A 13,451-nucleotide genomic window follows, 5' to 3' on the forward strand; every position below is an offset into this window, starting at 1 on the left:
ACGTAACTAACTAACTAACTAAACTAACTAACTAACTAACTAACTAACTAACTAACTAACTACTACTACTACTACTACTACTACTACTACTCTACTCTACTCTCTCTCTCTCTCTCTCTCTCTCTCTCTCTCTCTCTCTCTCTCTCTCTCTCTCTCTCTCTCTCTCTCTTTCTCTGTCATCATATTTTCCTTTTCTCTTTCCTTCAATCGCATCTACGGTAGTGATTCATCGCAGGGCGAGATCTATAATCAACATATGTAGACTGGTGGCTTTTCCCGCTCGAGATCCTGATTTGAACGCGTCCTGAATCTTCCTCTTCCTAGATCGAGGTCATCGAGCCTTTTTTAAAGCATTTTACGATGCGTGACGAACGAAGTGCTTAGATGTATTCGATAAGAATACGATCCCATTATATCGGAACGATGAAACTGTCATAATATTCGTAATGGGCACGTATATGCTTTAAGTGACGTTTTTAAGTGACATGAAGCATATTACATGGAATAATAATAATAATAATAATAATAAAAAGAAGAAGAAACTTAGTTTTGGATAGAAATCATCTGTTTCGGGAATCATCCCTGATTTACGAAGAAATGTAGCGTAACTTGGAAGGTTAAGGACTTATTTCCATATTGATTATCTAATAAACATAATATAGACCATGCACGATATCGTGATTACAATTTATGATAATACACGAGTGAAGTATATATCTATATTCCATCTACCGTGCACGCACAAAAAAATTTAATATGCTTTAAATGACTCTAGGCAATTCATTATTCATCGGTTTAAAATGTGAGATTATTACAAATCCCATGACAGTGTAGTTAAAGTTAGTATAGTTATTTCATACCGGATAATATCATAATTGTTATCATATAAACATCTCGGAGCGTAAATAGCTTTATATTATGCCGCAACGTAAAAAGATAAAATAAATACGCATAAAAATACGCAATGTATAAATTCGCGTTACTTCAGCAATTCTTACATTTTACTCTTAATTTTGCACCGCTCGATCGAAATATGATTTCGATCGGTTATAAGGATGAATTACATATATATAAAAATGTTCGAGTTCGCTCTGACAAATTCGCGAAAGGTCGATGTATACAGCGACAGGCGAAATCTACACGGGAAAAAAAAATTAATTGGGTGATACAGCAAATCTGTAACTTACTGCGAATTCAAGTTTCAGTTATAACTAAGAAGATTTGATGGTTTAACAAATTACTAATATTATTCAGCTGTCAACTTGGCTACTTTAACATAGAAAATTGACTGTCTGTATATTATGACTATAGATTCGCTGAATCAGTGAAGTTTTCAGCTGTGTTTGTTTTTTTTTTTTTTCGTTTGTAGTGTTACATTATTACCGCACAAAAGAGCTTACGAGTTCCGGTGGGTTTTTGCAGCCCTCGGGGAAAATACGAACATATTTCTTTTGCAATCCTCGGCGAGGAATCAAGTATGGAAGATGGACTGCATTTCCGGGCATCGGCTTGGTTAGCATTCCAGCTAGCATAGCTCCCGGAACAGTCATAACGGAAAAATCCCTCTGGACTCACGTGTATTCCGCTAATGGTCGTCAAGATCGACGATCCGAGGTCCCGGGGATCGTGGCGCCTCTTCTCGCGTCTCGGCGCCCCGAAGCCCCGAACGTTTGCGTTCGCGTTCGAATCTTCTTCGAGAGACGTTCTCCGCTCATCCGCGCTGCGATATCTGATGCGGCGAACACTCAGAACACTCAACGGAAAGCATTACGAGCATCGTGATGCTTACAATGTCTTCCTCTCCTGCCCCTCACAATCGTTCCAGCGATGACCTCTTCTTGTATTCAACCTTCTTGTATCCAGGCGCTCAGACTATGACCTCGACTTTAATAATCATAGAACATGAATATCTGTAACGTTGCTTCCATTGCAGGTACCTACACTTTGATTTTGTCAATTGTATCGTATTACAGTAGTCGTTCTTGAATAGAGTCTTGATAGGCTTTTTATATACCTAAACTTAAGTCTCAAACCGTAAAAAAATCGACTAATCAATCAAATGTGAGAAAGATAATCGACTATGATCGGTTAATTTCTTATCGCTTAAGACTTTTCATTTTAAGTAATGGCTTAGAAAGCCCATAAAATGCGCGTAAATGTGCATTTCTAATTTTTGAATTTTTAACATAATTAAAATCTTTCGTCGATCTCTCAAATGAGAAAATGAGAAGAAGGAAATTGGTTATCAGGTATTTTGCTAGTGGAAATTCGGTCAAATTGACTTTCCGTTATTTCGAGTCGATGATCTGGTATTAGATCCGCCGACATTTTTCGTTACGCAACAGTTCGAGCAGACGGGAATAATCGCTTTAACGAGTCGCGGCACCTCGTTACGCTCTACAGTACCTATCAATTTTCTACACAATGAACGAGCCTCCCTGTACTTTTCTCGATGGCTCTGCAAGTTTGAAAATGCCTTTTCATCTCACACTAAAGAGAATCACGATGGCTGAATATTTTGTTTTTAAATGATTACTTCGTAAATTGTTTCACATTACGAGCGTACTGAATATTCTTTCAATCTTTAATCATATTAATTGATACTAAAGTGTCGTAGAGATTTAATTAACGAGAAACGTTAGATTGATGAAGGTTAGATCAATGAAGCGAGAGAATTCAATTTTCTCAAGTTGTTGTAACGAGACAGATGAACGACGTTACGTTTTAAGTTGCAATTAGATATTTCGTCGCGATTGTCTTCGGCCCCGAAGAGCCGCGGCGTTGCATTCCTGTAGAACTATGTAGAACGTACATAACTTATAAGTACATCGCTGAATCAGCTGAATGGCGGGAAACGCAACATGCTCCCATCGCGTGCTTGTAACGTAAGAACGCGCATTGTACAATTGAATGTATTAATTATTTTTTTTATTAGTTAAAAGCTATCTGATTGTTTCTCGATGTCAGAAATAGATTTTTCCTTCACATACTGAGCAGAACTTCTTACAAGGAACACAAAAGAGACTATATGAAAATAGCGAACGTTTGTGCATCGCAGATGTGTAACAGAATATAACAGAATTTCTCTATTCTGGAAGAAAACACTTATTTAATCTTCCTGTAAAATAAAATATTCCTCTTGTTCTACTTCTGCTTCGCAGTTATAGATATATTTATCACATGACATGTATGACAATATTTAGAAAAAAATAGAGAAAGAAAGAGAGGAAAAGAGAGCGTGCAATGACGAAATTTTTGTGTGTGTGAGAGAGAGAGAGAGAGAGAGAGAGAGAAAGAGAAGGAGAGAGAAGGAGAGAGAAGGAGAGAGCATACATAATTTCTACTTCCATCAGGAAGGATTCCTGAATAACAAAATAACTCGACGATTTCAGATAAGAGAGGTTCTATCATAGTCTCGTCATAATCTAATATCTAATCACAAGATAACCGGTGGTCCGCTGACAGTCTAATGTACATTACGGAAATCTATGGCTGGTACCGGGTACGGTGGCGAATTGTTTAGTAGCCGCGAAGAGATACAGTGGAAGGAGCGTGGGCCGTTTTAATGCTATTAAAGCACCGCGCGTGTACATACATACATACATACATACATACATACATACATACATACGTGTGCCGTGCCAGTATAGACCTGATAATGGTAGTTACGCACATATATCGGGTAATCCACGCATGCATATGTGTGACTAACCGCTCTCGCGCGCGGGTCAATGCCTCGACTGTTTCCGAGTAGTAGGTACGCACTTACGTCGCGTACCTTTTCCTTCGCGTTATATCCAAGCATGCGTTTCAAGTGTACCCTCACACGCACGTACGCACGAACGTACGTACGTATGCACGTGAGAGATATCTACGCGCGACATTCGTGATACGATCGACAAGAGTGATATATACCATACAGGATGCGTCACCAAAATCCGAACAAATTTCAATTTTCCGCTATATTGTGCTTCCGCCAGAGATTGTTGTTGGCGTCCGAGAAAGTCTGATGCTTCTAGTAAACAGTCATATTCTCAAAATGGCCGCGATGTTAAAACCAAGTGCGGAGTATAATCGAAGAACCATGATCATCGAAGGCCTTCGTGCTAGGCACTCAGCAACAGAAATAATTCGGTTTTTTGGATACCATCAACCATTTATGACATTGTGGCAAAATATAAGAACAGTTCAACGAAGGTTCCAATATGCCAGGAAGAGTCATTCGAAAGAACGCACCGCGAGGACCCTCGCAGTCGTTAAAAGGGCTCAATTACTGATTTCGGATGACCCAGAGCAATCGAAAATTAGCATCGATTGTTGGTGTAAGCGAGCCAACAATGCGTCGAATTGCCGAGGAGAACCTTCGATACAAATCGTACACATTAAAGATACGACAGATGCTCTCTGAGGCTGCCAGGACAAGCCGAGTTGCTCGCCTCGGCTCCCCATTCTGCCCTTCCAACAGCCTAGATTTAAATCCCTTGGACTATTACGTATGGAGCATAGTTGAAAGAGTCACAGACAAGTCTCGCATCCCAATGTGACGTCATTAAGGACCGCTAAGGTAATATTCGTCGACATGGATAGCTACATTACAGCGTGCGAACCTTCAGACCGAGAATAGAGGTCGTCGTTCGAGCTAATGGGAGATATATTGAATAATTGTGCTCTACAAGGATCCTCTCCCAAGTGCCATGTAAAAGGATTTTTTGTAATATTTAATTTTTCATTAAAAACATTTTATTTAAAGAAATTGTTCGATTTGTCCAGATTTTGGTGACGCACTCTGTATATGTAGGCCCGTATTCAGAACGCGCTTTTATCGATAAAAGCGCGCTTATATCTCTGAAATTCTATAGTATGCGTTACGTAAATTATAGCATGTTAGAGCGCTAACAACGGTCTATAATTAAAAATAAAAATTTAGAAAGGCTATGAACCAAAAAACAACAATGTAAGTGCGTAAGGAAACAGATATAATTATCATGATTTAAAGCAAACAAAACAACACATAAGATATCGTTTCGAGCCCGATCAGGTCATCCTCAATGTTACACATAAACAAATTTAAATATAACAGATAAACTAAATTAATGTACTAAAAATGGATCAACAAAAAAAAACAAAAAAATAAATAGCCTTCTATAAAATCGCATCCTGTCATTGCGGATCTGATAGTACGTGTAACAATATAGCGTATAAATTAGAAGTCAAGATCATAAAAGTCCATATCGGTGTCAAAGTGCACAAAAAATTCAACAAGCATCGTAAATTAAAATTTACGGGCCATAATGAACTGACTTTGAAAAGTCAGTATCTCACTCTCAGAATTTCAATATAATCGATGGACTTTTAGTAAAGAATTTTAAAATTATTATGTTCAATAGAAAGTTTAATTGGTGAGTAAATTGAAAAAAATGTAAAAAATATATATCCATAACTTGTTATTTCAATCAGAATCGAGATTTGCTTATCCACTAATAATAATATATAACATATAATATACTTTTTTCTTAATACAAACCTCTTAAGATGTTATTTAACGCTTTTAAAAGTAGAGATTTTATATCGAATTAATACAGTAAGAAATTTTAACTGAAATTAAAGAATTCAATAAGTAAATCGAAAGTATAATCGTGATATTGTATTTTGTTTATTTTTCTAAATTAAAATCATGTTTCTAAATTAAAATGACATGTGACAAAATGTCTGCCCGGAAAATCGTAAGCGTGATAAGATTCATAGTGATGCTTAATATACTGGTTGCAATGTAGCGCTAATGTTACGAATAATAACCTTTAAATCGAATTACGGGAATCAGTGATTACGGTTACGGTGATTTGTAAGGTTACGACGTGACCATCAATATCATGGTACATCTCCGATTCACTCGACTTGCCATCGAGGTATCGATGCACGATCACACAGTTGATCGTGACCACGACACGATCGTAACTTGTTATTATCATAGCCAACCTACAAAACTAAGCATCCGTGGTACTTGTCCTCGTAATGTGTGTAGAATCATTGCACTGTGTAGCATCGGACCGTGAAATGCCAGAGTGGCATTGTAAGAAGAGTTTCGCCTTTATCTCGACGGATAAGATTATATCTCATCCCAGACAGATGTGTGCAAGTGTGAAACGCAATTACTCGCGCGATAACCAGAATCTATCGCGCTAATACAATTGCAATTATTACAGCGAGTAATGTATTCGCGCGAGAGAAATCATCGTGACGTTGCGATATAAATTACATATTCGAACAAAGCTTCAAAAGTTAATAATGGAAGATTCCCTTATTAGAGAGTTCTCTTTACTGAACGAATTCATTTCCGACAGAGAATTTTCTGCATACCTTCAAATATAAAGTACAATACAATTCGTATGTTCGTAAAGCTTCTTAGGCTTAGAAAGCTTATCGAGAAATTCCACTAATCAGCATATTTTCCATATTTTGCGATCGGATCTCGATTACATATGCATATGTTTCCAGAGAAAGAGAGAGAATATAAATGAATATTCCAACAATCGAATGGAATAGAAAACGTAGTACGAATGAAATTAAAATTTCTATTTTTGTTACAATACTAACTGAATCACGCATGCGAAGCTGGTGCGCGCGATCGCCTCCGTTCTGGCGGAACGCACCGCGTGAGTGAGGTACCGTTTGAAAATACCACGAAGCAAATTCCGCAGAGTCGTTCTACAGCACGGACGATCGACAGTACGAGTACGCGTGCGATGTGCACGGTTCTCTAATTAAATGCAAACATTCTGCGATTCATCGATTGTACAGAAATGAAGAAACGTACTTTTCAAGCAGAACTTTTCAAGATGGACGGCGCACCTGTCTTGACACTTTTTTTTGTCTCGCGTTTTATTCGAATTCGACGCGCTAAGAATGTCATTTCCGTTTCTTCATTGTAGTAGCCATGTTCAATTGTGATGTCAGAAATGATATATATATATATATATATGTATATTATAGAATTTTGTTGCTCTATACTTCAAAATAAATTAATTCTTTCCGAACATTGTTACGCATAGATTAAAATGTAGGTACCAAACATTTCTTTACAATGGTTTATCAATAGAAATATACTTGAAAAAGATGGAAATGTACTAAAAATTAAAAAATATGCTAGTAATGTTATAAAATTACTAATTTTGGCATATAGTAGAAAAAAAATAAATCACGTTTATTTCTTTTTTTTTTATTCTCTTTTATACTCTAAGAACTATAACGAAAAAATAAGATTAATATTTTAAAAAATTTGACAATAGTTGTAAAACTTCTTTTTTCTACTGAACGCACTCAAACTTTGTCTAGTTAATAATGCATGTATTTTAATTGTTTGCAACAGATTTTTAATTTCAAATATATATATATATATATATATATAGTGTTTTTAAAAGAAATAATATGAATGAATCTATATCTCTTCTTAAATCAAAAGAGTAACCTCCGTAATTTAATTTGTGAATAATTTGTGATTTTTCAGCGAGTCGGACATGGCGCCCAATGCGGAGGAGGAACTGCTGGTTGTGAAACCATGGGGACCGCAACCAGAAAAGGTAGTGTCGTATATATAGAAACAATGTTAAGTAAATTACTATGTAACAAATACACTGACGCGATTGTTCACGTGTTGGCTTGCCGGCGTGTAAACGGCGCGGAAGCTTTATGATATAACTTGAGTCGCGTTAACCACCGTTCCATGCATACGACAACCACGACAGGATGTTTTCGATTAGCATATCTTTCAACTTTGAGTAAATATACACAGAAGACAGGCTCGACCGGCAAAATGACCGATCCTTATTTTGCTCTACACCGTAAGAACTCCATCATCTCAACTTGGTGGTTCGCGCATGTGACAAGAAAGAGAATATTAATATTAAGAGAATAGAAAGACCTTTCAAGTAAAGTAGCAAGTTACTTCTCACCTTGACCTTGTCGCTAACGACATACGTTGCATATATACAGCTTGATTATATATTGCATACGCCTATCTCATAAATATTCTCGCATGTCTTTCCTGCTACTTATAGTATTTTGTTATTTATATTATGAGATAGCATATATCTCGTACTATCATATACGATTACATAATAAACATCAATTTCCGTAGTTCTTTTCTAGTTAATCAAATGTAAATGTCTTGATATTTCAATCGCGATTATTAGCGGATCTTAATTATTATGTTATTAAAATTTCTAGTTTATAATAATTCGTATTATTAGTAATTCAGGGCTCGGTCTTGTTTCAAAATAAAATTTATTTAAAATACATATTTTAAATAAAGAAAAAAATTAAAACGTTATTTAATATTTATTATTTTAAATAACTTTTTGGAACTTATTTTATATTTTTTATTTTAAGTAAGTTGTATCAGTGTTTTATCGATTTTGTATTTTAAATAATTTCCTGTTTTATATTTTTCATTTTAAATAAATTGTATCAGTTATGTTATCGATCCATCAATAAAAGTGAGTAGTTAAATTATAATATAGTTATAATGAAGTATAGCATGTATGAGATACAAGATATACATACATATGATCCGTTTCAATTTTCCACCTGTGGTTCGCGAAGGATTAATACTATTAAATATTAATTATAGGCTATAGTTATTAAAAGACTGAAACGTTATATTTATAAATATTCATATATATTCAAATAAACAAAACTGAAACGTTATACTTATAAATATTCATATATATTCAAATAAACAAAACTATAAAAAATAGAAAAATAGGCTCGTGTACATGCAATGCAATATAATCAATAAGGCTTAATAAGCCTTGACTTATTAAAAATCATAAAAATATTTTGTGTCTCCTACTTAAAACGTTTGTTTAAAGTACATATTTCTTATTTTAAGTAAGTTTTCGAAATCAATTTCTTATTTAAAACAAGCCTTCGAAAACTTATTTAAAATAAAAGACAAATTATTTTTTTATTTTAAATAAAAGTTTTTCTATATTTTAAATAAATAAATATATTTTCGAGTCCTATTTCTTATTTAATATTTTAAATAAGTTCTTGGAACTTATTTTATATTTTTTATTTCAAATAAGTCATATTATATTTTAAATAAGTCATATCGGTTATTTTATCGAGTCCTAGTCAATTAATATATGTCAAGATAAAGATAATTATGTTTCATCGGTTTATTGTATATGTGTTAGTTTAACCAAAAGGTATCGCCGCCACCGAATACACGTTGAAGTAGTTTCACTTTAACGCACGTGAAAGCTTTTACGAGTGTGTAAGATCGAAATTGCTCAATTCGTCAGATGAAAATGGAAATCGTGGACGAACTCGAAATTAGATCGACTGTGACGAGATATCGTGTGCGCAGTTATATGCGATGTTCCATCGTTGGGAAAGTCTCGACGGCGATTTCACTTAAATTGCGGAAGGGATTCATAAAAAGAATAAAAAAACTGATGACGTACCGAAAGCGTTGTTATTAAAACTTTCAATAAATCATTTGTTTTATAAGAGAGTTATATACGTGTTGAGTTTTTTTCACTCTCTAAGTTAAAAATTTAAAAGGAGGGAAAGCGAGGAAAAATCCATTTCCCGACATAAAACGTGAACGCATCTCCCTAAGTTAATTAATAAGCAAATTATATTTATGATCGCAATTGCTATAGAATCTTATCTTTCATCATCACGATGTCACATAAAGACAAGCCAAAACGAAGACAACATTGGCACGCGTCGTATCTCGCTGTAACGAGATCCAATCATGAATGTTCCTAGATAATAGCAACAAATACTGAGCATGATTGATCGTGCTAATGATCCTCTCACGTCGTGTAATAGATTTAAATTTATATTTTCTAAAAGCCATCAAATTTTCTCTCATGAAAAATATTTTATTATTTATGATTGCATACGTAAGCTGCACTGTTTTACAAAACTGTTTTACAAAACTGTTGAATAGTGTGGATATACACGTATATATCGCTGTAATTTCGTTCATAAATAATATTAATATCATTGCATCCATACAGATCTTCCATTTTTACATAAATCTTACAAATTGACTGAATAAAATCGATATTCTAAAAATTCAGTGCAAAAGATAACAAAGAATATTTATCTTCGAGGCGATGTGTATGTAGGAAAAAAAAATTAATGCATCAATGATTGATCAGGTAGACTGATAATATAAATAATGTTAAGAAATTATATCAAGATATTCTCAGTTAGTTACATGGTGCTCTCCGTTCTCATTTGTAAATAGTGTTTATTTACTCGCGTACCACAACCACGAGTGAATGCAATCACGCTGTGCAATAATACAGTATCTACAGACCAGATGTATGACCGCAAATCAAAGATACAAGAATATCGAAGGTTTTCTGATTTCCTTTTTATTTTTGTTTCTCCTCTTATTTTTCTTTCAAACCATCTAGAGCAAAATATGACTGTATTTTTTATCATTTCTCTATACCAATGTCTGCTTTTTATTTGTGCGAATAAAAACAAAACAATTTTTATTCTGGAATTGTGATATATAGTTTATTTAACTGAAAATTTCTAAACATATTCTCCAATTTGTCTCTAATGTTATGATTTCTCAAAACGTTCATTCGATTAATCTCGCTCTATCGTTTAATAAGTGTAAATTATATTAAAATAGAATAACTGTACGAGCTTACGGGAATTATTCTAAATGTAATTGACTCATTTGAATAATTTATACATTTATACTGCTTCCGTGTGCGTCAATAGCGGATTGTTTCATAATTTATACATTCTGCGTTAACCGTAAGCACGAAAGTAAATTAATTTTACGTAATTTGTTCGCTTGAAGTACATACATATTAACAAGAAAGCATCACTGATTAGAATCGCTTCTCTCCTGAAATACTTGAAAGTAGGAAACACTTGTATGTATATTTTTTATTATCACAACTAAAATAGAATAAGTTTATTCACATAAATTTTGATATCGATGCAAATCAACGTATAGCATTATTGTAGATAAGAGATTTATTTGTCATACAGAGAAATTTTAGATTAACGACGCATTTTCTGTTTTATTATAATTTTCTTTATTTAGAACTTTTTAATCTCAAATATAATAAAATATTTGTTTAAATATAGTTTAATCTATATTTAATCTATATTTATAATCGACAGAAATCAAACTGTACAAACGATTGGTTTTAATTATCGATTCTAGTTTCATCACCGTAGCTATTCTCCTCGTAGCAGCATCCAGCTACCGCTGCAACTTATGGTTAGCGAGAAAAGACGATAATCACTATGATCCTATCAATTTATGGTTGAAAGCGCCTTGAAATTAACCGTAGATATCTTTCTATCTTTCGGCATAAATATTTCATACGTATAAGCGACCAATAATTCGTGTGCTCTTTCAGATTTATTCGAGTGAAGTATTATAAAATACCGTGATGCTAATTCTGCATAGATTAACTCTTTAAGTTAAGACGATATTTTAAACGACGAATATTTTTAATTTCGTCGTTGTTTTAATGATTTTAAAAAAATTTCAAATTTCGTACATTTATCACAGAAGGAATCGTAATATAATGTCACTCTCAATGTAAATAGAAAATGCCATGCTAGTTATATAAATTAATATTCCATGAAATAAAATAATTTAAAGAGCCTTGCTAATTAGATAATCAAACTGCACAGGAACGCTTAAGGCCACCCACGTATAATGCTGAAGATTACGCAATCGCGCTGAGACGATGGGGAAGACGCCCATTAGGAACTGTTCAAGACTCTCAAGGTACTTTGCCGTCGACAACCAGTTCAAGTTCCGGTTACGCATCCGGAAGTGGCGAGATGACCTTGAGACAATTCACATCGGTCAGCGAGCTGTTAAATAAACTCAGAGCCGATCTCAGACTTGCCTTTCCCAGGTTAGTACCCATCTAATTAATCACTTGTCACTAACAAATAATTATAATAGACTGATTTTTGCCGCTTCCTAATGTAATTAATCTATGTACTTGTAAATTCATTTGATTTGCGTTCACAGTTATAAATTAGTTTCTAAACAATACGCCAAATACAGGATATCAGAAAGAGAAATCAAGATTCAAAGGATAAGTTTTTAAAGATTTTGAATTCTTTTCTTAACGTCGTATGTACCTATAACGCATCTGTTTATTATTAGACGATTATAAAAAACAATTCTACAGGAAATGATTACTATTCATTTTGTAACAGGGATTAGTTCAGTCTCATATTCTCAGAATAGCAAATTTCTGTAGATACACGCGAGAAACGCACGCGGAAGTATAAAATATGAATTATTTGTGAACGATTAAAATAACACTCACTGTTCGTGCTCCCTAAGTGGAACTAATGACGAGAGAGATGTAAGATATTAATCTCGCGAGAGTTGCAAAGTATAAATTGAAAAATTAAGCATTTAAATTTATAAAAACTTAGTTCCTGTGTGCAAATTCTCACGTTTATGCTTCCAAAAATTTTTTTATTTCGAATTGTATCTTAAAAATCCTGGAAATGCGATGAATAAGAGAAATCATCTATCGAGTATTTGTCGAATATAAAAGATAAACATACGCAGAATCAGTTTACAGTTATTTTTTACAGTTTTCTTTTCACGGAGAAATAAAAAATGGACCAATATACGAAACGTTCTAGCTCATCAAAATACTTTCCTCTTAATCGCGACACTAATCATTTGATTTACGACTTGAGAATTCTTGTACGTTTTTGAAAAGGCAATGTTTGAAAATGAATATCTAGCACAGAATAAATTAATTAAATAGATAAAAAAAAATATATATATATTTCTTGTGTTATACAGTTGACGCAACAAGCGAGATGTCTGAAGAATTAATCACAATTCTAAACTGATACGTCATAAAAATTATTTACACAATTAGAAAAGTGATGCCGAGGGCATAATGCGCAACCGTGTGCAACGTTCGCGCCTGTTAAGTCCGAAGATGATTAAGAATCGCGCGTTATCGTTAGAATTTTTCTTCCTGCTTGTCAATGCCTCACACCGCTAGTCGGAAGATCGATGATGTTTGTCTCGCGTCGAGACGCTTCAGGCATCACGCTTATTCGTATTGATTTGTAGTACCTATTGCAGCAGTAAGAGCTACCTAATTGGTCGTAATAATGAAATCGCAATAACAATCTTATTCCTGGCAAATCAAATTTAATTATAACAATTTTAATATATAATAGCCTAAACCGCTATATTCATTTTTTTCCCTCTTATTTTTTAATATTATAACTTATAAGATATACTAGATGATCAACTCGTTTAGCCACGGCACGCAATTTCGCGGTTATTTTGAAAAATTACGATGTCCTGGTGCAAATGATCTGCTATTTATTCCGCGAGAAAGAGAGAGAGAGAGAGAGAGAGAGAGAGAGAGAGAGGAGGGAGGGGGGAGGGAAGGAAGGGAGAGAGA

The 13,451-nt window shown here is 34.1% G+C and overlaps 1 protein-coding gene across 1 annotated transcript in view; it reads left to right on the top strand.

The window, feature by feature from the left end:
• LOC105624245 overlaps positions 1-13,451 on the top strand; it is a 42,480-nt gene that overhangs the window by 16,016 nt on the left and 13,013 nt on the right. The window contains exons 2-3 of the mRNA XM_012205604.1: positions 7,505-7,577; positions 11,686-11,915. Coding sequence (XP_012060994.1) covers positions 7,505-7,577; positions 11,686-11,915 — 303 coding nt within the window. The remainder of the gene's footprint in view (positions 1-7,504; positions 7,578-11,685; positions 11,916-13,451) is intronic.

Source organism: Atta cephalotes, assembly GCF_000143395.1.
Source record: "Atta cephalotes unplaced genomic scaffold scaffold00075, whole genome shotgun sequence".
In the NCBI taxonomy this organism is placed as follows: Eukaryota; Metazoa; Arthropoda; class Insecta; order Hymenoptera; family Formicidae; genus Atta; species Atta cephalotes.